We start from the raw sequence: 22,208 nt of genomic DNA on the forward strand, positions 1-22,208 counted from the left end.
GATTAAAAAAAAAAAACTTTTAAGGGAAACTTTTAAGGAATTATTGGAATTTTCTTCCTGAAAGTTTTGGAAATTTTCAGAAATTTGGGGAATTTTTTTGCTGAATTTTTGAATTTTTTTCAGACAAGGAAACGGTATTTTTGGTGCCTGTAAATGAAGACAACAGGAGGGTTAATGTGTCCTCAAAGATGGGTGGGTTTAATTATTTTTTCATATCTCAACCCTGCCGTAGCTGGAGATTTTTTGATCTACGTTCAGATCTACTACAGATTCTGAATCAATGCTCTGCTGAGAAACAACAGTGGAAGTTTTAGGATCTCGGTGCCTCGATAAAGAGCTAAAAACTGCTTTCCAGCCGGTACGAGGCAGCAGCGACCGTCCAGCAGGTGTTGGAGCCTCTGAGCTCCTCGCTGACTGATGTTTGTGTTGGAATGTGGGCAGAGCGAGGATTAGCCGGCTAATCTCCGACCGAAACGCCGCTGATCCAGAACCTCGGCACCTGCAGACACTGAGCGATTCAGACGGCCATTAGCGTGTTCACTCACACGTCGGTTCATCTCCTTCACGGATTAGGATGAAGAAAAACAGCTGTGGAGGATAAAGGATAAACGCAGCATTAGATGATAGCTGCGCTGACAGAGAACAGTCATTATACGCCACATTCTATCTGAAAAATAACCAAATCTCACCTTCAAATCCTGACATTTCATTAGAAACACTTAGTTCTAAATGTCCACATTTAGAAACTCACCAGAAATGCACCTCTGAATGTTGAATTTACAATTCCAAATGCTGACTTTTTATCTCTGAATCTCACATTTCCATTGTAAAATCTTAACTTTTATCTCTGAATTTCAAGTTTTCATTGTAAAATTTTAACTTTTTATCCCTGAATTTTGACTTTCTACCTTAAAACTTTTCTGTCTAACTTTTGAGTTTTCAAATCTAAATTTTTCCTTTTATCTCTAAAATTCCAGTTTTCATGTAATTGTGACTATTTCAGAATGCTGACTTTTCAGATACTGTCATTAACAAAAAAACCTTAAAAACCCAAAACACTGTCGATGACCTCGGGAACACATTGGTTCCAGTTTTGTTTTGTAAACTGGTCGTGTTTGTTCTGTTTCCATCTGGAGGTGCAGGTCTTCGTGTTGCAGTGAAAAATGAGCCACAGTGAATAAAACTGTGACGGAGGCAGGAAATAAAGGCCCAGAAACATGTTGGAGGTTGTGCTCTGGTCTCAGTGATGCTGCCTGCTTCCCACAGTGTCTGGAGTTCGGCGAGGGTTCGGTGACCGGCGACATGTGCGAGGATCTTTGTGTTCTGCGCCTGGTCGAGTACAAACGCTGCCTCTACTACGAGAACGGGAAGAAGGTGATCGAGGCTCGCTGGAGAGGAAACCCCGTCATCCTCAAGTCCAAGCTGGAGAACTTCTCCTCGTACGAGCCGCTGGGGATCCTGGACTACCAGGTGACGTCTGGTCTTCATGTCCGTCCTTTACACTGGAAAAAATGCTCCTGTCAAAACAAGAAAAAAAAATTATTCCAAGGAAATTTTACCTTGAAATAAGTGAAAAAAATCTGCCAATAGAACAAGTGAAAAATGGCTTGGTAAGATTTCTAGAAATAACATATGATATTTAGAATATTGAGATCTTAATATTAGCTGGGAAAACTTATTTTAAGCTCTATTTTACCAGGATTGTCAAGCTTAGGTGTCTTAAAATAAGCCAGATATGCTAAAAAAAAACAGCACTTTTTCTCTCAAAAATAGATTTTCGCTTTCATGTAACCTCCTAAGTTGAGATGTATTAAACTTATTTTGAGTTTTCTTGTAACATACAACTCAAAACAAGATAATTTCAAGATTCTTTGACTTAACAAGATATTTAAGATGCATTGTTTTAACCCTCCTGTTATCCTCATTTACAGGCACCCAAAAATATTGTTTCCTTGTCTGAGAAAAATCCAAAAATTCAGCAAAAAAATTCCCCAAATTTCTGAAAATTTGCAAAACCTTCTGGAAGAAAATTCCAATAATTCCTTAAAAGTTTTATTTTAAAAAAAAATCCTCCAAATTTGGCAAGAAAATTCTTGTAAATATTTTCAAAAAAATCCTAAAAATCTTCCAAAAAAATCCTAAAAATATCTAAAGTGATTCCATATATATCAGTAAAACTTTTACTGTTTTCTTAAGAACATTCACAAATTCATAAAAATCAACCAAAATCCAGCGAAATTTGCTGGATTTTGGTTATTTGTTTGCGAATGTTCTTAAGAAACATTTTAACATTTCTTTTTTTTTCCACCAAAAAATGTTCAAAGATTTCCCAGAAATGTTGAAAAATCCCCCAAATTTGGCAAGAAAATTCTTGTAATATTTTCAAAAAAAATGCTGAAAATATCTAAAGTGATTCCATATATATCAGTAAAACTAACATTCAGATAAAAAAAACAAAATCCAGTGAAATTCACTGGATTTTGAAATTTTGAAATTTTGAAAATTTACAATTCACTGGAGTTTGGTTGATTTTTTTGTGAATGTTCTTAAGAAACATTTTTAACATTTCTTTTTTTTCCACCAAAAAATGTTCAAAGATTTCCCAAAAATGGTGAAAATGTGGACATCAGAAGTTTCACTGTGAAAATATTAGTTTTTTTCCACATTTTCAAACTTTAAAACGAGTCAATGTGACCTGCAGGACGACACCAGGGTTAAAACAAGTCCCTCCATCTGCTGAAATGTCTCTTGTTTAGTGAATTTATCTTAAATGGAGTGGGATGAGACGTTCTGACTAGAAATAAGACAAACAGACGTGGTCAGGTTTAGAGTTTTTGCAGTGCAGGAGCTCGGCTGGTTTCTAAAGCTGCTTTCTGCTCCACAGGACACGGCGGAGGAGCTCTCCCCTCTGGATGTGGTCTTCTACGCTACTCTGGAGGTGAGTCACGTCAGGTTCCAGCTGATAAAGAACCGTTCTGTGGAGTCAAACCTCACGCTGCTGCTGCTGCTGCTGCTGCTGCTGCTGCTGCTGCTGCTGCTGCTGCTGCTGCTGCTGCTGCTGCTGCTGCTGCTGCTGCTGCTGCTGCTGCTGCTGCTGCTGCTGCTGCTGCTGCTGCTGCTGCTGCTGCTGCTGCTGCTGCTGCTGCTGCTGCTGCTGCTGCTGCTGCTGCTGCTGCTGCTGCTGCTGCTGCTGCTGCTGCTGCTGCTGCTGCTGCTGCTGCTGCTGCTGCTGCTGCTGCTGCTGCTGCTGCTGCTGCTGCTGCTGCTGCTGCTGCTGCTGCTGCTGCTGCTGCTGCTGCTGCTGCTGCTGCTGCTGCTGCTGCTGCTGCTGCTGCTGCTGCTGCTGCTGCTGCTGCTGCTGCTGCTGCTGCTGCTGCTGCTGCTGCTGCTGCTGCTGCTGCTTCTTCTTCTTCTTCTTCTTCTTCTTCTTCTTCTTCTTCTTCTTCTTCTTCTTCTTCTTCTTCTTCTTCTTCTTCTTCTTCTTCTTCTTCTTCTTCTTCTTCTTCTTCTTCTTCTTCTTCTTCTTCTTCTTCTTCTTCTTCTGGCCTCAGGTACGGAACTCCCTGGGGCTGGCCGGGGAGGACGAGGACGAGGACGGAGGAGGAGGAGGAGGAGGAGGAGGGAACGGCTCTCTGGCCAGACTCTGGGGGAAGAAGCTGAAGAGCAGAGATAAGAGCTACTCCAGAGCAGAGCTGGCCTCGCTGTGGTCGCTGCTGCAGCAGGAGGAGTTCACCTTCCTCAGGTAAAGCTGCTGCATTACACCACCTTAAATATGGAGGGCAGCACATTAGTAGAACCCTAATGTCAATTTATTGTCTATTTTTATCTGATCAATACCAGGAAAGGTTAATGATTAATCATTAATTAGTAACTGTTAGGAATTTAAACAATGAAGAAGAAGATTTCTATCTCAAAAGCTGGACTTTTAGTCTCTGAATTTTAAGATTTTATCTCATCATTATCAGCAAATTGTTAAAACTATTTAAAACATTTACTGACAGTGCATCATATAGCATACATCTGAGATCTGTTATTAAAAATGTAACTTTGTTCTGCGGTTTGATGAAATAAGATCATTTCACCTTGAAAGTGTGAGAAGTTTTGAGTTCTGAGCAACAAGACAAAAGGTTTACCTTCAGACAGCAGCCGGCTGGAAGCCAAAACTCCACCGAGTCCAGAAATAAAGTCGACCTGCGCTGCTGCTGTTTATCCTGATGTCTGCAGACTGAATACACAACGAGATGAGTCTGTTGTTGCCGCTCGATAAGAGGTCAGACAGAAAATAACACTCCTGAGGAATCATCTCTGATCTGTAGAAGACGAGACATGAGCTCATAGAAACTCCACAACAACCTGCAGCTGATGTTAACCCCCTGATTCTCTCTGACGCATGTTCTTTTCTTACCTTCAAAATGGAGATTATTATTCATTATTAGCCTTAAAAATGTGCTGCTGACTTATGAAGAGTTCTGTGAGACTAAAGTTTAAATCTTTGAACCCCTAAACCCACCAGCAGGTTTGTCTTTTAGAAAAAAGTCAGCAAAACATGTCGTTTATCAGAGTAGAAACAGTCAAAAGATTTTCCACTTTCTGATGGTCCTTGAACTAATCATCTGTGACGTGTTGCTGAAATGATGCAAATCTAAGCTGAAATTCAGGACATGTCTTATTAAACATTTGCTCGCAGGATTCTAAATAAAACACCAGCAGTCACATCACAAAACATTCAGGGACGTTTTGGTGAAACTCTGAACTGGAAGTTTTGCTTTTTTCTGAGTTTCATGTTTGTATTTTAAATTATTGACTTCTTATCCCTGAATTTCAAGCTTTAGTCTCAAGATTTGGAATTCTTATTTCTGAAATTCAAAAACTCAAAAGTTTCACTTCATATCTTTGAATTTCATGTTTTGTCTAAAAATTGTCTTTACCTCAAAATTTCTAGTTTCGAGCTCAAGATTTTGACTTTTTATCTCTGAATTTCAAGTCTTTATCTAAAAATTTTGACTTCTTATTACTGAATTTCACATTTCGATCTTGAGATTTTGACTTTTTTTTAATCTATGAATTTAAAATCTTAATCTTAAAATTTTGGTTTCTTATTCCTGACTTTCAAGCTTCTATCTCAACATTTTGATTTTTTATCTCGGAGTTTCAATACTTTTTCTTGAAATTTTGACTTCTTATAGCTGAATTTCAAGATTTTATCTCAAAATGAGGACGTTTATCTCAGAATGTTGTTCTTTTTGAGCATGCAGGACGTTAAATTGAAAAATGAGCTGACTGTGAGGAAACGTGTGCCAGGAGTCAGATTTGATATTAACACTCTGAGGATGAGTTCTTCTTTGGTACCTAAAGCCTCCATCTGTCCTCCAGAGTCCTGCAGGACCTCAGCAGCCACGTGGCCAGAGTGTTGGGCTCCTGCGGTCACTTCTACGCCGTGGAGTATCTGTCGGCCGGACACGCCTGGGACCAGAACATCTTCTCCCTGGACGATGTGGCCGTTCCTGGGCTGCAGGAGCAGAACGGGGCCGGGGCTCGGGGCAGGTGGACCTCCAGGGAGATGGTGCATCGCATCGCTCTGAGCTTCCTGGACATGGTGTGGCACTTCGACAACGACTTCACCCACAAGCTGCACCTCTGCGACATCAAGCCGGAGAACTTCGCCATCAGGAAGGACCTGACGGTGAGTTTGAGTTCTTCTCTCCTCCGCAGTGACTCAGAACGTCCTCAGAGGACATAAAGACCAGCAGCAGGATGAAAGCAGAGCGGGCAGGAAGAGATAAAAGGCAGGAAAGAGATAAAAAGGACGTGTTTTAAAGAGCTATTAGAGCAGAGATGGAAATCAGACGGTGGACAATGGATTACGTGAGCTTTTTGTTGAAGAGATGTTTTTTAAGTTGAAAGCAGAAGCTGCTGGAGGAGAAGGTCACTATGCAAAAACACCGGTCTGTTTCTATCTCTGTGAGGACATTCATTCACCGAAAACACCCAGACAGGAAGTCAAAGCCTTAATCCTCTGAACCCTGCATTTGAAAAGACATGTTGCCTTCAAAAAACAGCCAGAATGACACCATTTACCAGAACCAGAAACCGTAAAAACAGAAAGAATAGTCAAGTTTCCAAAGGTCCTTGAACTCCTCATCTGTGACTGGTCATTCTGCTGGGAAACTTTAGCAAATCTGGGCTTAAAATCACTTCATTCTACATGTTTAATTTAGAAATTCAGCCAAAATAAACTGCTAGCTATAACCAGATTATGTAAAAAACAGGAGATTCTGACCACAGGAACCACAAAGAATTAAAATGACAAGAAATGAAATGACAACAAAGAAATGCAAAATGACAACAAAGAAATGCAAAATGACAACAAAGAAATGCAAAATGACAACAAAGAAATGCAAAATGACCAACATACGATAATAAAACAACCATCAAGAGCCATATAAAGGCCACAAAGAGACATGAAAAAATGCAAAATGATCAAAATATGACACGAAGCAACCTTAAAGGAGCGTAAAAGAGAATTAAAACAGCAACAAAGAGAAATGTGACCAAAATGAAGTTTCTCAGTATAAACAAACTGGTGTTTTACACAAAGCGTGACACAAAAAACCCCACAAAAAGACGAAAAAAGGAAACGAAGAGATGCAAAAATACCCAAACATGACAAAAATGAATTTTCTCTGTTGAACTGCAGGCTGTGTTTACACCGTATACAAAAAACTGATGTTTATGAAAATGTGACACAAAGCAACCATAAAGAGACAAAAAATGCCAAAAAAGAGAGGCAAAATTATAAAAATATGACTAAAAATAACCATAAATTGACATAAAAAGACCTAAAAGAGACATAAAATGACAAGAAAGAAATGCAAAATCACCAAGATTCAGGGAGTTCTCGGTTGAACTGCAGGATGTGTCTGCATATGACAGAAACAAACTGATGGTTTACCAAAATGTGACACAAAATAACTATTAAGAGCCTTAAAATAACACAAAGAGATGCAAAATGGTAACAAAGAGGAGCAAAATGACGAAAATATGCCAAAAATTAAGTTTCTCGGTATAAACAAACTGCTGTTTTACACAAAATATGACAAAAAACAACCACAAAGAGCCATAAAAATACCAGAAAGAGACAGAAAATTATCTTAAAGTGACAAAAACAGGAAACAAAAAGATCCAAAATGACCAATATATGGCAAAACCAACCATAAAGTGACATAAATAGACCAGAAAAAGACATAAATTATCTTAAAGTGACAAAAAAGGCAACAAAGAGATGCAAAATCACCAAAATATGACAAAAATCAAGTTTCTCGGTGTAAACAAACTGCTGTTTTACCAAAATGTGACACAAAACAACCACAAAGAGACAAAAAATGGCATCAAAGAGATGCAAAATGATCAAAATATGACTAAAAATAACCATAAAGAGTCATAAAAGACCAGAAATGGGAAGTTCTTGGCTGAACTGCAGGATGTTTCTATAATATGGAAAAATGTCCACAAAGGGACGTAAAACAAGCAAAAACTGACACCGAACCACCCTAAAGATCCATAAAATGGCAACAAAGAAATATAAAATGGCCAAATCTGATAGAAACTAGTTGTTCTCGTGGGAAATCTCTCTGCTCTTGGACTCCTCATCCTTCATTCTGACTTTCTGCAGTATTAGAATTACAAGCTGCTTATTTTAGCTGTAAGAGGAAAGCCAAACAAAACGCTGACTTTCCTTCAGTTGGGAATCAAAGCAGAGCAGCGCTGAGAACCTGAGCTGCCGGTTTGTTTTTCCAGCGTTATCGGCCGGTTTGAGACGGTCGATAATTCAGCTCCAGCCAACAATCACAACCTCAGATATTTTATCTCCGGCTGCTCAGCCCAACGATTACTGGGAAAAGAGGAAACAACGGCTCAACGTGGCTCCACAGAATGTCAAGGAAACCTCATTATGTTGGATTAGCAGGATCACTCCGTTTATAATGCCAACACCGTAAAACGTGGAAAATTAAAGGAGAGCTCCCATCAAGTCCTCGGTGAAAACAGAAGGAAGAAAAACTCTGATGTTTCAAGAAAACAAAACAGTGAAAAAAAACATGAAGGGCTGACTCTGGAAAGGTTCGACAACCAGATAAAATGGCAACAAACACAAACAAAACGACTAAAATGTAACAAAAAAAACCTAAAAAGAGACATAAATGACCTCAAAGAGACACAAAATACCAGAAAAGAGAGAAAAAAAAACCAAAATGTGACTCAAAACAACTATAAAGAGACATAAAAGACCACAAAGAGAAGAATTATGTCAAGAAAGAGATGTAAACCACCAAAATGTCAAAAAAAATCAAACACAAATGACAAAAAAACACCTTAAAAGATAAAAAAACGCAACAAACAGATCTAAAATGAAGAAAATATGATGCAAAACAACCATAAAAAGATATGAAATGAACAAAACATGTAAAATTGCTGAATTTTAAACTTTTATCTCTAAATTTTGACTTCTATACCTGATTTTCAAGATTTTATCTTAAACCTCTGGCTTTATCCCCAAATTCACAAATTTTATCTCTGAATTTCAAATTTTTATCTCTAAACTTTAATTTCTTATCAATGAACTTCGAGTTTTTATTGAAAATTTTTGGCTTTTTTCACTATTTATGTCAGCATTTCATGTTGACATAAATAAATAAAGCAAAAACATTCATTTCAGTTTTTCTCTCTTTTTCTAATCGCTGAATTTTGACTTTTTGTTCCTGCATTTTTAATTTTTCTCTCAAAATCTTGACTTCCTAGTCCTGAAATGGGAAATGTTGGCATTTTATCTCAATGCTTCAAGTTTTTATTTAAAATTTGTTGCTTTTTATCTCAAAATTTTGAGTTTTTATCCCGAATTTCGAAATTTTATCTCAAGAATGTTGACTTCTTGTCTCTTAAGTTTGAATTTCCATCTCAAAATTTGGAAATTTTTTCCATGAATTTGGACTTTTTATTTAAAAACATTGACTTCTACACCTGAATTTTGAGATTTTATCTCAAAATGCTGTCTTTTTGTCTCTAAATTTTGAGTTTTTATTTTAAAAAATTGGCTGTTTATCTCCACATTTCAAGTTTTTCTCTCAAAAGTTTGGCTTTTTTTCTGTATTTTGACATCTTATCCCTGAATTTCATATTTTTATCTCAAAATTTTGGACTTTTAACCCCTAAATTTAAATTTTTCAACTCCAAATCTTGACTTTTGCCACCCCATGAATTTGGAGTTATCTCAAAATGTTGTCTTTTTATGTCTGAATGTCATTGTAGTCCCTCAGCTGTGATCGTATTGTCGTCGTTAAATGAAATCGAAGCCTAAACGCTGCTGTACCTGCGTCAGGTGGTCGCCATCGACGTGGACATGGCGTTCTTCGAGCCCAAGATGAGGGACATCCTGGACCAGAACTGCAGCAGCGACGACGACTGCAACTTCTTCGACTGTTCGTCCAGATGTGACCCGATGAAACGCCGCTGCAGCCCGACACGACGAAACACAAACCTGCAGGTCAGAAAAAACAAAAAAACACTGACATGGACTCAAGTTTCACCCGTTTAGATTCAACTTTTAAAATCAAAACACTCCAAATGTAAAGAACAGACTGAGTTAAACAGCAGAATAAATAAAATACATCTAAGTTTGACTAAAAAAGCAGGAATAATTCACGATAAATCATTTTAATATAACTTTTTTTTGTAGTTTATTACTGTCACTTTTTAGAAATATGCTGGAAAAAAACACATTTTACAGTTTTCAGGCAAACCAATGTTTTAATTGACTTCATTCACACACACAATGACAATAATTATTATTAAAATAGAAATATTAATTATAATTACTACCTAACAATTTAATAATATGAAATTATGCAAAAATATCTTTATATTTTACTTGTTTTATTGATTTTGTTCACACACAAACACACACAATGCAACTAAAGCTCACTAAATATAAATAAAATAATTATTTATGAATAAATTAAGTTGTGATCATTCTAATAATTATCAAATATAAAAATTAATATATATAATTATTTAATGATACTAAATTCTGTTAAAATACAATTAAAATTTAAAGCATTCAATATTTACTTTATTGCTTTTTTAACACATGATGCCACTAAATGTTACTAAAGACAAATATTATATAGAAATAAATAATAAATAATATTTAACAAAAATAAAGTTGTAATAACTATAATTATCAAAGATAAATATTATGGAATTAGAATAATTTAGTCTTAAATTATAGTTAAATTCTACAGCATGCATTTATCTGTTTTAATAAATTACAATTTATTGAAAAAAATTTTTAAAATAATTTTTATATACATTGAATTATATTAAAAACACACACTGTCATTTAATAAAAATAATAAATTACAATAAGTGATTAATAATATTCAACTAAAATAAAGTTGTAATAATTACAATAGTCAAAGATAAATATTATAGAATTATAATAATTAAATATAAAAACTATATATATATATAAACTATAATTAATTTTAAAACAATTTACTTAACAATTATTATATATATATTGAATTATATTAATTAATTAATATACATAATTCCATGTGCTACCAATGTTACTTATTATAGATATTTAAAGTCCATAATAAATAAATACTACATAATAATAATTCTAATAACTAAATAGGAGTTAAATATAAATAATTACAAATATAATACAGTTAAAATGATCCTAATATACAATAACTATTAAAATCTAAAAAGTTTGTCAGAATATATTAACATATTTTCATTTTAAAGGATTCATTTATATTGTAGAGAAATTTCTTCACATTTAAACATTAATTATGTTGAAGTTTCGGTGTAAAAAATTGAAGTTTAATGACTTTATAGCGTCTTTATTTAAAACCAAAGCGTAGTTTTATTTCCAGCGAAGCCTCGAGGCCTCGTCACTCCACAGATTCCTGCTTCTTCAGACTCTCAGGAATCTGCAGCGATCGATCTTCCACAACTTTCAATTATTGTGGAATGAAAATGAGGGATAATTACTGAGCTGCTGACAGGTTGTTTTTAGCAGAAAACTCTTTAATTTTTCTCCTAACGGATCATTTAAAGGTTCAACTCTCCTGAAGACAAGTTTGGTTTGTGGCTAAAACTGAACGAGGGTTTCTACCGAAGCCATAAAATTGTTGGTTTTAAGTTTATTATGAATTAAAGTCGATGACAGAATAATTATTATGATGAACATGATTAATCTGTCATCGATTTTAATTCATTTTTACTGCCGATTGACCGAAAACAATCATTTATTTTCAGTCAGTCGGCAGAAATAATCCATTAAATCAGGGCCGTCAAACGCAGGACGACTTTGTAAAAACTCCAGAGAAGACATTAACTGCAGATTATAAATTAGTAAAACTATAAATTTAAAATATTTTCTAGACCATGACAAGTTGTTTGGATCATAAAGTAAAATAGTAGATAGTTTTTTTTTCCATTTTGTGTCTCATCAGGGCATTCTAAAAGCAAAATCAAAATCAGATTTAGCGTGAACAGAATAATAATCAAAAGAAGATAAATGAGTGATTTTAATTAAAAACACACCAACTAGTGCACCAAAAATAGGAAATAATTAGATAAACTCCCTGAGGATTCAGTGAATTCTTGGATTTGTTGGTTTTTGTTTACATTTCTGGATATTTTAAATTTTTAAATGAGTCGGTTCAATATTTAGAATTAATAAAACTAATTCAACTCAAGTAAAGTTGTACTTCTAATGATAATAACAATAAAAATAGTATATTATTATAATTACTACCACAATAATTTATTATTATTATCATTATTGTTGAAAGAAGAATTCGGCCTGTCAGACTCTGAGGAAACTAAAAAGTCCAAACCCGACATCATCGCCGTGACAACAGGCCGGAGACTCTCATCGCCGTGACAACAGGCCGGAGACTCTCATCGCCGTGACAACAGGCCGGAGACTCTCATCGCCGTGCCGACCGTGGGATCGGACGTCTCGTGACACCAGAAACCTGAAATGTTGAGCGGCAGAGAAACTGGAGACAATTAGATTTAAACAGAGAAAGTTCAGAAAAAGATGAAATAAAATGGAAAGAAATTAATTTAAAAAGATAAAAACTATAAATCAGAACAAACACGAACCGACCAAAGTTAGAAATAATTAAATAAAACTCAGACAGATGGATTTATGGTGAGAATTTACCTGTTAGCTTCATTTCTATGTTGTTTTGTGTATTTTTCTACTTCAGTTGTATTAATATAATAACGGTGTTTTACTTTGAAAGGTTCATTTACTCCACAGAGAAACTGATTCGCTGAAGTTCAGAACATTTCTAACATTAATTATGCTGAATTTTCTGTGTATAAAAAGGAACTTTAAATTAATAACTGAAGAAGTTTACAGTTAAATTAAATCAGGAGGAAATAAAAGCAGTTTTTACAAAATAAACTCATCAACTAATGTGGGAGTGAAAATAAAAGTTGAATAATTTAAATATTAAGGATTAAAACCCGGCAAAAATGATCTGAAACAACAATTTTACTTGAGTTTAATTAGTTTTATTAATATTAAATACTAAACCGACTCATTTAAAAATCTAAACTATACATAAATATAAACAAAAACCAACAACTCGAAGAATTTACTGGATTCTTTTCACACTGATCAGAATAAATACTGATTTCAAGTTTTCATTTTACATTTAGCGTCATGATGGGATGTTTTCTGAGCAGCAGAATTAGTTTAATTATTACATTTATTTGGTAATTATCTCATTTTAATCAAGTCATTTTAAAAACTAAATTAAAATACTTTTTAGAAACATATTTTAATAATTATTACAGACTTAATTACAGATCTGTTTAAAATACTCAAATATGAGTCAGAATACTGGAACTGAACATTTTTATTCACATTTATTTTAACTTTTTAAAACCTTTTATGTCAGTTTTATATCTTCTTAATCTTTTATGTCAATTTTGCATCTTTTTGTCATTTCTTCAATATTTATGTCAATTTTGTGCCATTTTTTGATCTTTAATGTCATTTTTATTTCTTTTCGTGTCATATTAATGCCATTTTTTTAATCTTTTATGCCAGTTTGCGTCCTTTTGTGCCTTCTTCATGTCCAGTTTTTCAATATTTTATGTCAATTTTGTGTCATTTTTCAAGATAAACAAGAGAGATTTAAAGAAAAGCAAGAAAACAACAGAAAACCACAACAAAAGACGAGCTAAAAAGAGAAATAAAGATGGGAAAAGGTGGAAGACAAAACGAAATTAGATGAGAAAGTGGGGATAAAATGAAGATGAACTGAAGTTTAAAAAATAAAAAGAGGAATTAAGTCACAATGAACAAATGCAGAAAGAGAAAACAAAAAGACGACCAGAATAAAAAGAAAGAAAAAGTCAGACGTGCATCAGAAACGAGTCCGACGAGCTGGAAAAAGGAGAAGATGGAGAACAAAGGAGGTGAAGAACAAAAGGGAGGAAGCAGGAAAAAGCAGCTGAGTGAAGAGCGCCGGAGCCGATGACATTTCGATGACACGCCGCGCTCCCATTGGTCGTTCCGAGGCCTGACCCGCGACGACCCTCTGCCTGCCAATCAGCTGCTCAGAGAAAGAAGCCATTGTCTGGAGATGAGCGATGAAAAACGAGGCGTCGTCTGCATAATGACACACTGACATGTCAGCAGACGTCGTGTTCCCTCAGGTTTCCGCCGTTTCTCATGTTCTTCATCCGTTTCACCTCCGCCTGAACCCAGAACCGCCGGCAGCTCTGAGAGGAACACTATGTTTTCTTTAAAAAAAATCAGCAAAATGAAAGCATCAAGCTGCAAAAACCAAAAATAGATCATCCAACAATCTTTGAACTAATCATATATAATGCAGTGTTTTATCAAGAAAATTACATAAATCTGAGCCTAAAATCAATCAATCAATCAATATTTAATGAAAAACATTTTTTCCACATGCAAACATTTGCAAAAAATAAATCGTTTATAGTAACCATATTCTGAAAAAAGGGTAATTTGTGCAACTTTTGTATCAGTTTTGTGTCTTTTTGAGCCATTTTCAAAGCTTTTGTGTCATTTCTGTGTCTTTTTGTGTAATTTTTATATGAGTTTTGGGTGTTTTGGGTCTTTTTGTGTCATTTTTGCAACTTTTGTGTCAATTTTGTGTCTTTTTACCTGTTTTTGTGCCTTTTTGCAACCATTTGTCTCGTTTTTGGGTATTTTTTGTATCAGTTTTGTGTCTTTTTGTGTCATTTTTGCAACTTTTTTGTAATCAGTTTTGTGTGTTTATTTGTTTTTGTATGTTTTTGTTTCTTTTTTTGTTGTTTTGTCGCTTTTAGTGTAATTTTTAAATCTTTTGTGCCAGTTTCATGTCTTTTCACAATTTTTTGTCATTTCTACATTTTTGTGTTTTTTTGAGTAATTTTTACATCTTTTGTCAGCTTTGTGCCTTTTTGTCTCATTTGTGTGTCTTTTTGATTCATTTTTACATGTTTTGCTTCATTTTTGTATCAGTTTTGTGTCTTCGTGTTATTTTTACATCTTTTGTGTCAGCTTTGTGTCTTTTCATAATTTTTGTTTGTGTTGTGCGTCCAATTTTTGTGTCTTTTTGAATCATTTCACAGCTTTTTGTGTCATTTTTGTGTTGTTTTTGTGTCATTTTTACATCTTGTTTTTATTGACATTCTGTCAAACTGTTATTCTTACCGTTATTGATAAAGTGTTTGTCGCTTGTTTATACTGCAGAACTTTCATCGACTCATCTTTTTGTCCATCTCAAATCTTAAATCTAATTTTTTCCTAGTCTTCACTGATCCTTTCTCTTGTTTCTTCTTCTTCTTCTCTGCAGGTGATTTGTGAGAAGATTTTCAGGCCGTGGTTTTCTCCCACTCTGCTCGGAGCCAAAGCAGGACTTCCTCTGCAGGTACGACTCACAGTGAACGCATAGACCTGACAGCGAAGAACGTGGGTGGGAGTGGGATGATATGGAGATGTATGAGTGCAAAAAGTGACATTTATAGATGCACCATGAATGTCTGTGGATAAACCAAAATCACAAAAGCAGCAGAGAAATGTTCCAGAAGCTTCGGTGTTGTGGGTTTAAAGTGAGGATTCTTCAGTAACGTTAAACTCGTCCTACCAGGTGGAGCTGCAGCGAGCTGTGCAGGAGTGTTCAGAAACAGACCGGAGCGAGGAGGAGGATGGAGGAGGAGGAAGAGGAGGTAGGGACATCCACCAGCGTCTCCTCAGCATCTTGAACCGCCTCGTCCAGGAGGGCGGGGGTTCAGCAGAAGGGGGCGGAGCCTGGGAGGGAAAAGGCCACGTCCACACGGCGCTGAACTTCTGACCCACGAAGACCTCAGGAAGCTTCTCCAGACCGGACCAAAACTCTGATGTTCGTGCATCACCAGGTCCTTCTTCGAGGGCAGGTTTTCCACTGAAAGCTGGGAAACAAGCGTTGAGACGCTCTGAACGATGGAAAACTGTTCATCCAGTGACTCATTTTAAGGTCCACAGCCACAGTTTGAGCCACTCAGCAAACAGATTCTCAATCCACAGAGAGATTCCAAAGTAAATATAGACTTCTTCGTCAAAAGTATCATTCCAACTCAACCATCAGTGATTCAACTGTAATTTTAATGGCAGAAAATATTGATATTTTTAAAGATAATTCTGAAATTTCAGGTTGATATATAAAAAACCTTCCACTATTCATCACGTCAAACAAGTTTTGTAACTTGGAATGACTTTCCCAATAAATAAACAATGGCTGATTCACTTATTATTTGTCGGCAGTCATTAAGAATCACAGAAACTTTGTCATAGTGCCCCTTAACAAGCTAACCTCATCAAAATTTTAGGCTATGTTTGAACCTCTATGATTAGTTCTAGACTTATACAACAGGTCCTCCGACCTGTAATGCGTCTTTCAGACAACTACAAGTAGTATTCAAACCTGTACAACTAGTTCCACAACTATACAACTAGTTCTCAGATCTCTACAGCTAGTTTCAGATCTCTAGAACTAATCTTGAGACCTGCACAACTAGTGCTCAGGTCTGTATAACTAGTCTCTAGACCTTTACAGTGTATTCCAGACCTCGACAACTAAACCTTTGACCTCTATGGTTAGTTCTAGACTTATACAACAGGTCCTCAGACTTTTATAACTCTTTCCAGACATCTACAACTAGTCATCCGACCTCTACAACTAGTTCTAGTCATCTATAACTGGTGTACAGACCTCTACAATTAGTTCCAGACGTATAACTAGTTCTCAGACCTTAACAACTGGTTCACTAGTTCCAGATCTCTACAACTAGTCCTTAGACTTCTATGTCTAATTCCAAGACCTCTACAACTTTTCCATAGGCTTTTACAGCTACTTTCAGACCTCTATTAGGTCTCACACATCTACAGCTCGTCCTTAGAACTGTGCAACTCGTTGCAGACCTCTACGACTAGTTCTCAGACGTCTTCAGCTAGATGTAGACCTCCACAACTGTAACAGTACCAGTAGTTACTTTCAGATCTCTACCAACAATCACACATCTGCAATTAGTCCTCAGACATCTACAAATAGTTTCAGACATCTACAAGTAGTCTTCAGACATATACAACTCATTGCAGACCTCTGCAACTCGTCCTCAGAACTTTATAGCTAGTTCCAGAAATCTGCAATTAATCCTCAGATTTGCACAACTAGTTCCAGACCTGAACAACTAGTTCTCACACGTCTGATGAGGGTAAACGTTTAGTCAAACTATCACTCTCCATTAGGTTGGACCAGTCCACAGTTGTAAACATGCGGGAGTGTTCACAGGAAGTGAGAACATATTGACCAACCAATGGACCAGGCCACCTTCACACTACACATCTGGTAACGAGCATAATTAACTGTATGAATGACTGAAATGTTTGGTTTATAAATGACTCCCTCTATTTAGTCATTCTAGACTGTGAAGGCTAATCTCATCTGTTTTTGAAAATTTCATTTAATTCCCTCAAACCGTATTTAATTATTTGTCCAGTAAAACACAATGTACTGACTCATGGAAAAGTTTTGGAAAATAAAGACATTTGCCTTCATGCCGATGGTTTGGTTGATGTCACTCTTAGATCTGTCACATTTAATTGAGCAGAAGGAAAGATTCCAGCTCCGAGGGTTTTTTCCCTACATCTGCATTTCCACATCTGCCAAGATCGAGTTTCAGTGCTTCTGCAGAAACGAAGAAGAAAACTGAGAAGCAACAGCAGGAGGCTGAATGTAGACACAACATGTCTGAACGAGACGTCGTCCAGGTTAGAAGTGCAGGAAAACACCTGAAGCTTCTCTTTCTACAACAATGACCTGAGAAATGTGACACTGGAAGTTTAAATCTAACATTCACCAGTTGAGAATGAGATTCCTGGCCTCAGAGCTGATGTGAGCAGAGTGGAAAAGGCTGTTTTAACCCAAACTATCAATACCACAGAGAGATTATAGCAGCAAAGTGGACGAGACGCTGGTTTTAGATTTCATTTTCTTTGAACGTTCTGGTGCTAAATCCCTAATTAAAAGATCACAAAAATTACACTTTTTCCATTTAGACAAACTATAAAAGCAGAAACAAAGTCACCAAAAATGTCAACTTTTCACTGGTCCTGATCTGTTTTGTCATGTTCCATCAGAAAAATTAAACAAGTCTGAGCTTAAAACCGCGATATTTTATGAAAACCATTATAATCTGCATGTCGTTTAAATATTTACCCAAAAATGAGCTGTTTGATTTAAGTAAATTGTGTAAAAAACTAAAAAATTTGTATTTATAGCGTGTAGTCATTTTATTTTCCATTGTTAGAACACATGTGAGTGCTTGGAAAAACATGTTGACTCCAGGATTTTTCAATTTTTGTAAAATCAATAAAGAAAATTAACTTTTATTTTCCTTTTCTCGGTTCATTTGGAGTTTTCTCCGTCTAGTCTGTTTCCGTAGAGCTGCAGGATTTTATGTTGCAGTAAAAAACGAAGCCACAGTGAGGAAAAATCAGTCGGGAGCTAAAAACACCCAGAAACTGCTGCTAGGAGTTCAAAGGGTTAACAGGACGATGTTTTTGAAAAGAATGGGTCAGAAACAACTTGGAAGCAAAAACATGGCAACAAAAGAAGAAAAAAAAGGAAACTAACAAGTCAAACTCTTTGCTGTAAAACTTGTATTTGAATCCAGAGGGGATTTCTTAGTAAAAACTGGACGGCTGTTTGTGTAACCGAGTCTGCTGAGGACTCTTATTACTGCTGCAGAAACGTGAAGGAGGCCCTGATGTGCATTAGTTCCACTTAAGGCTGATTCCTTGACTTTTAAGACAGAAACTGAGACAGAAAGAACATTTTTTTTGGGAGGAAAGTTTTACCTGGAAGTCCTCCAGAGCTCTGCTGGCGTCGCTCCACTGCTTCCATAAAGTAAAACCTCAAACTCCAACCGAAAGCCCAACACCCGTGGGACTATAGTGGACAGCTGAGGACAGAACGTCTGCTGTAGGCTCGGTTTGTGGTGAAATAAAACACAGCAGAGCAGTGACTTTAACAGTTACCTCATGCTGCTGCTAGCATGCAGCGCTGCTTTAAATCCTCATTGTTCCTCCGCCAGTGAAGGTGAGATAATTACTGTTTCCACTGCTGTTTATTCTCTCTTATAGTAAATCAGCTTAGAAAGAGCAGGTTCCTTCACACATGTCAACACACCACAAGACCTTTATAGCTACTTCCAGATGTCCGCCAGCCCTCACACGGCTCCAACTAGTCATGTACAACTTGCTGCAGACCTCTACGACTAGTCCTCACACCTCTATGACTAGTCATGTACAACTTCCTGCAGACCTCTAAAACTAGTCCTCACACCTCTACGACTAGTCCTAAAAACTTTACTAGCCATCACACATCTGCAACTAGTCCTAAAACCTCTACAGCTAGTTTCAGACATCTACTAGTCTTCAGAGCCTTGCAATGGCTTCTTAGACCTTTACAACTAGTCCCCAGATCTCTATAACTACTTCTCAGACCTTTGCAACTAGTTGTCAGACCTATACAACTAGCCTGAAGACCTCTACAACTAGTAATCAAAACGTTACAACTAATAGACCAATGGACTATCTATGTCTGCATCATGGCTCCACATGGAAAAGAATTGATAGAAAGATCTGATTGTGAGACTTCACAAAGACGGAAAAGGATTCAGGAAGATCAACTACAAACAACTACAAACAACTACACTTCAGACTTGGTCCAGGAGTTATCAATGGAAACCAGAGTTAGTGTGAAGCTCAGACACTTCAGAACATCAACCTGGATGGAGGACAAGAACAAAAAACCTAGTTGCTTTTTGTTACCAAACTAAAAGGCTAAATTATGCCTAAGAACATGAAAAGACGCCTGATAAATGTTGGGGAACATTCTTTGGTCAGATAATAGAAACTTGTTGGGCTCAAATGGAGTGAATGTATAGTCCTGACAGTGAAGAACGGAGGTGGGAGTGGGATGATATGGGGATGTATGAGTGTAAAAGGTGTTTGGGAGGTGACGTTTATAGATGCACCATGAATGTCTGTGGATACAAAAGACACAACACAGCCACAAAGACTCAGAATGATGACATAAAGATGCAAAACAGGCAAAATATGACCCCCAAAGAGGTACACAAAAATACATGAAATGACCACAATAACATGTAAAGTAACAACAAAAAGATGCAAAATGAACCAAAAAAGACAAATGGAGATAAATTAGTTGGCCTCAGATGGAGTCCAGTATGCTTGGAATGAACCACAGTGAATGCACAGTCCTGACACTGAAGAACATAGTTGGGAGTGTGATGATCTGGGGCTGCATTAGTTTCTACCTGTAGATATACCACCAGAACGTTGTTAAACTGGCATCACCAATCATCAACTGCTTGAGACGCTTTCATCCCTCAAAACAAACATTTAAATGGTTGTCATGTAGCCTGGCCATAAAAACCAAATCCACACCCTTTCATTAAACCGAGTACAATTTATAACGTTAAATCAATTTCCAGTCCGAACTCGCAGCCTTTCATGCAGGAAGAGACAAGTTGAGTCACTGTTTGACTTCATTCCTCTTTAGGTTGACGTCGCTACAGACTCGTGTTTGTTTGGTGTTTGTTTCTTAGCGAGATGCTTCAGCCAGAAAATCGATCAATCACATTTCAAGGGAACGAGCCAGTTGGTGGTGTAGGCCTCAGGCTGGTCAAACACAGCAGTCTGGTTCTAAAGCAGAGGTTCGCTCCTTAACCCTCCTGTTGTCCTCATTTACGAGCAGCAAAAAATATTGTTTCCTTGTCTGAAAAAAATTCTGCAAAAAAATTCCCCAATTTTCTTAAAAGTTTTATTTAAGAAAAAAATCCCCCAAATTTGGCAAGAAAATTCTTGTAAATATTTTCAAAAAATAAGTAAAAATCTTCCAAAAAAAATCCTAAAAATATCTAAAGTGATTCCATATATATCAGTAAAACTTCTAATATTTTCTTCAAGAACATTCACAAAAAAATCAACCAAAATCCAGCGAATTGTTGGATTTTGGTTGATTTTTTTGTGAATGTTCTTAAGAAACATTTTTAACATTTCTTTTGTCCACCAAAAAATGTTCACAGATTTCCCAAAAATGTTGAAAATGTGGACAACAGAAGTTTCACCGTGAAAATATGTATTTTTTCCACATTTTCAAACTTTAAAACGAGTCAATTTTGACCCGCAAGATGACAGGAGGTTTAACCGCAGCCTCGGATGAGATTTCACTTGAGTGGAAATAAAAACCGAAGCCAGTTTGGCCCGAAACAAGCGTCGACGTTTTCCTGGACCGAGAACCAGGGAAGTCATCTGCATCTACTTTGTGGATATCCAAGGTTTCCAGCAGCGACTGGCAGCATCAGACTGGAGTTCATTATCACCGCTGGGAGCCTCAGAACACTTTAAACGTCTTCGGTTTGAGTCGAGGCGAACGGTGACATAAATAAAACCTGGGCTGGAGCGATGCCACCACACATCCCTCCCTGAGCGCTGAGCTTCAGACGACGCTTTAATCAGATGTTAGAGCGATTACGTTCCAGCACCATCTGTGTGGGCGTCGGGACCACCTGAAGCAGACCTCTGGGTGTGGCGGTTCATAAATCTCAACACATCGTGATCTGAACACACAAACCTGCAGCCCGAGGCTCACCGTCGGGTTTTTAACGGTGAACTGAACAAAAATACGACGGAAACAAAACAAGAATCAAGCTTTTTATACACGGCAGCAGTTTTTCCAAGTGATTTTAGAACCGAAACCCCTTCAATAAAATGAAGTTTGAGTTCTGAAGCAACCTGATGACTCATTTGGTCTTTGTGTCTCTTTGTCTCTTTATTGTCATTTTATGTCCGTTTGTTGTCATTTTGTGTCTCTTTGTAGTCTTTTTGTGTCTGTTTATGGCCAATTTGTGCCTCTTAGTGGTAATTTTGTGTATTTGTGTTCACTTCTTGTCTATTTGTGGTCATTTTGTGTCTCTTTATGGTCATTTTGCATCTTTTTGTGGTCATTTTGTGTCTCTTTGTGGTCATTTTGTGGCTTTTTTGTTGTCATTTTATGTATCTTTATAGTCATTTTGTCTCACTTTGTAGTAATTTGTGTGTCTTTATAGTCATTTTGTGTCTTTGTAGTCATTTTGTCTCGTGGTCATTTTGTGTCTCTGTGATCATTTTGTGTGTCTTTATGGTCATTTAATGTCTTTTTGTGGTCATTTTGTGTCTCTATGGTCATTTTGTGTCTTTTTATAGTGATTTTGTGTCTCCTTATAGTCATTTTGTGTCTCTGTGGTTGTTATTTTTTTTTCTTGCCTCTACCACAGTGAATGCATCGTCCTGACAGTGAAGCATGGAGGTGGGAGTGTGATGACATTGGGTGACGTTAGTGCTAAATCTTTGTACCTTGGTTTGAGCAAAGGATTTGTTTTGGGCAAAATTCGGAATGACAAATGAAGAATAAAGTGATCTAGTTAATTTTCCCAACGGTACGGGACGACATGGATGAGTAGTTCAAGGACTCTTTCAGGATTCTTCTTTTACAGTGTCTGGCTCTGATAAACAGTAGGGCTTGGTGATATTTTTAAAAGATAAAAGGTCTTTTTGGGGG

The 22,208-nt window shown here is 36.7% G+C and overlaps 1 protein-coding gene across 1 annotated transcript in view; it reads left to right on the plus strand.

Annotated features, from left to right (window-relative positions):
• dipk1c (divergent protein kinase domain 1C) overlaps positions 1-17,137 on the plus strand; it is a 41,735-nt gene extending 24,598 nt beyond the window's left edge. The window contains exons 3-9 of the mRNA XM_055006949.1: positions 1,267-1,470; positions 2,885-2,938; positions 3,552-3,742; positions 5,374-5,683; positions 9,374-9,538; positions 14,898-14,972; positions 15,192-17,137. Of these exons, the coding sequence (XP_054862924.1) occupies positions 1,267-1,470; positions 2,885-2,938; positions 3,552-3,742; positions 5,374-5,683; positions 9,374-9,538; positions 14,898-14,972; positions 15,192-15,395 (1,203 nt within the window). The 3' untranslated portion in view covers positions 15,396-17,137. The remainder of the gene's footprint in view (positions 1-1,266; positions 1,471-2,884; positions 2,939-3,551; positions 3,743-5,373; positions 5,684-9,373; positions 9,539-14,897; positions 14,973-15,191) is intronic.
• Positions 17,138-22,208: the final 5,071 nt, after the last annotated feature.

Source organism: Amphiprion ocellaris, chromosome 22, assembly GCF_022539595.1.
Source record: "Amphiprion ocellaris isolate individual 3 ecotype Okinawa chromosome 22, ASM2253959v1, whole genome shotgun sequence".
NCBI classification, from domain to species: Eukaryota; Metazoa; Chordata; class Actinopteri; family Pomacentridae; genus Amphiprion; species Amphiprion ocellaris.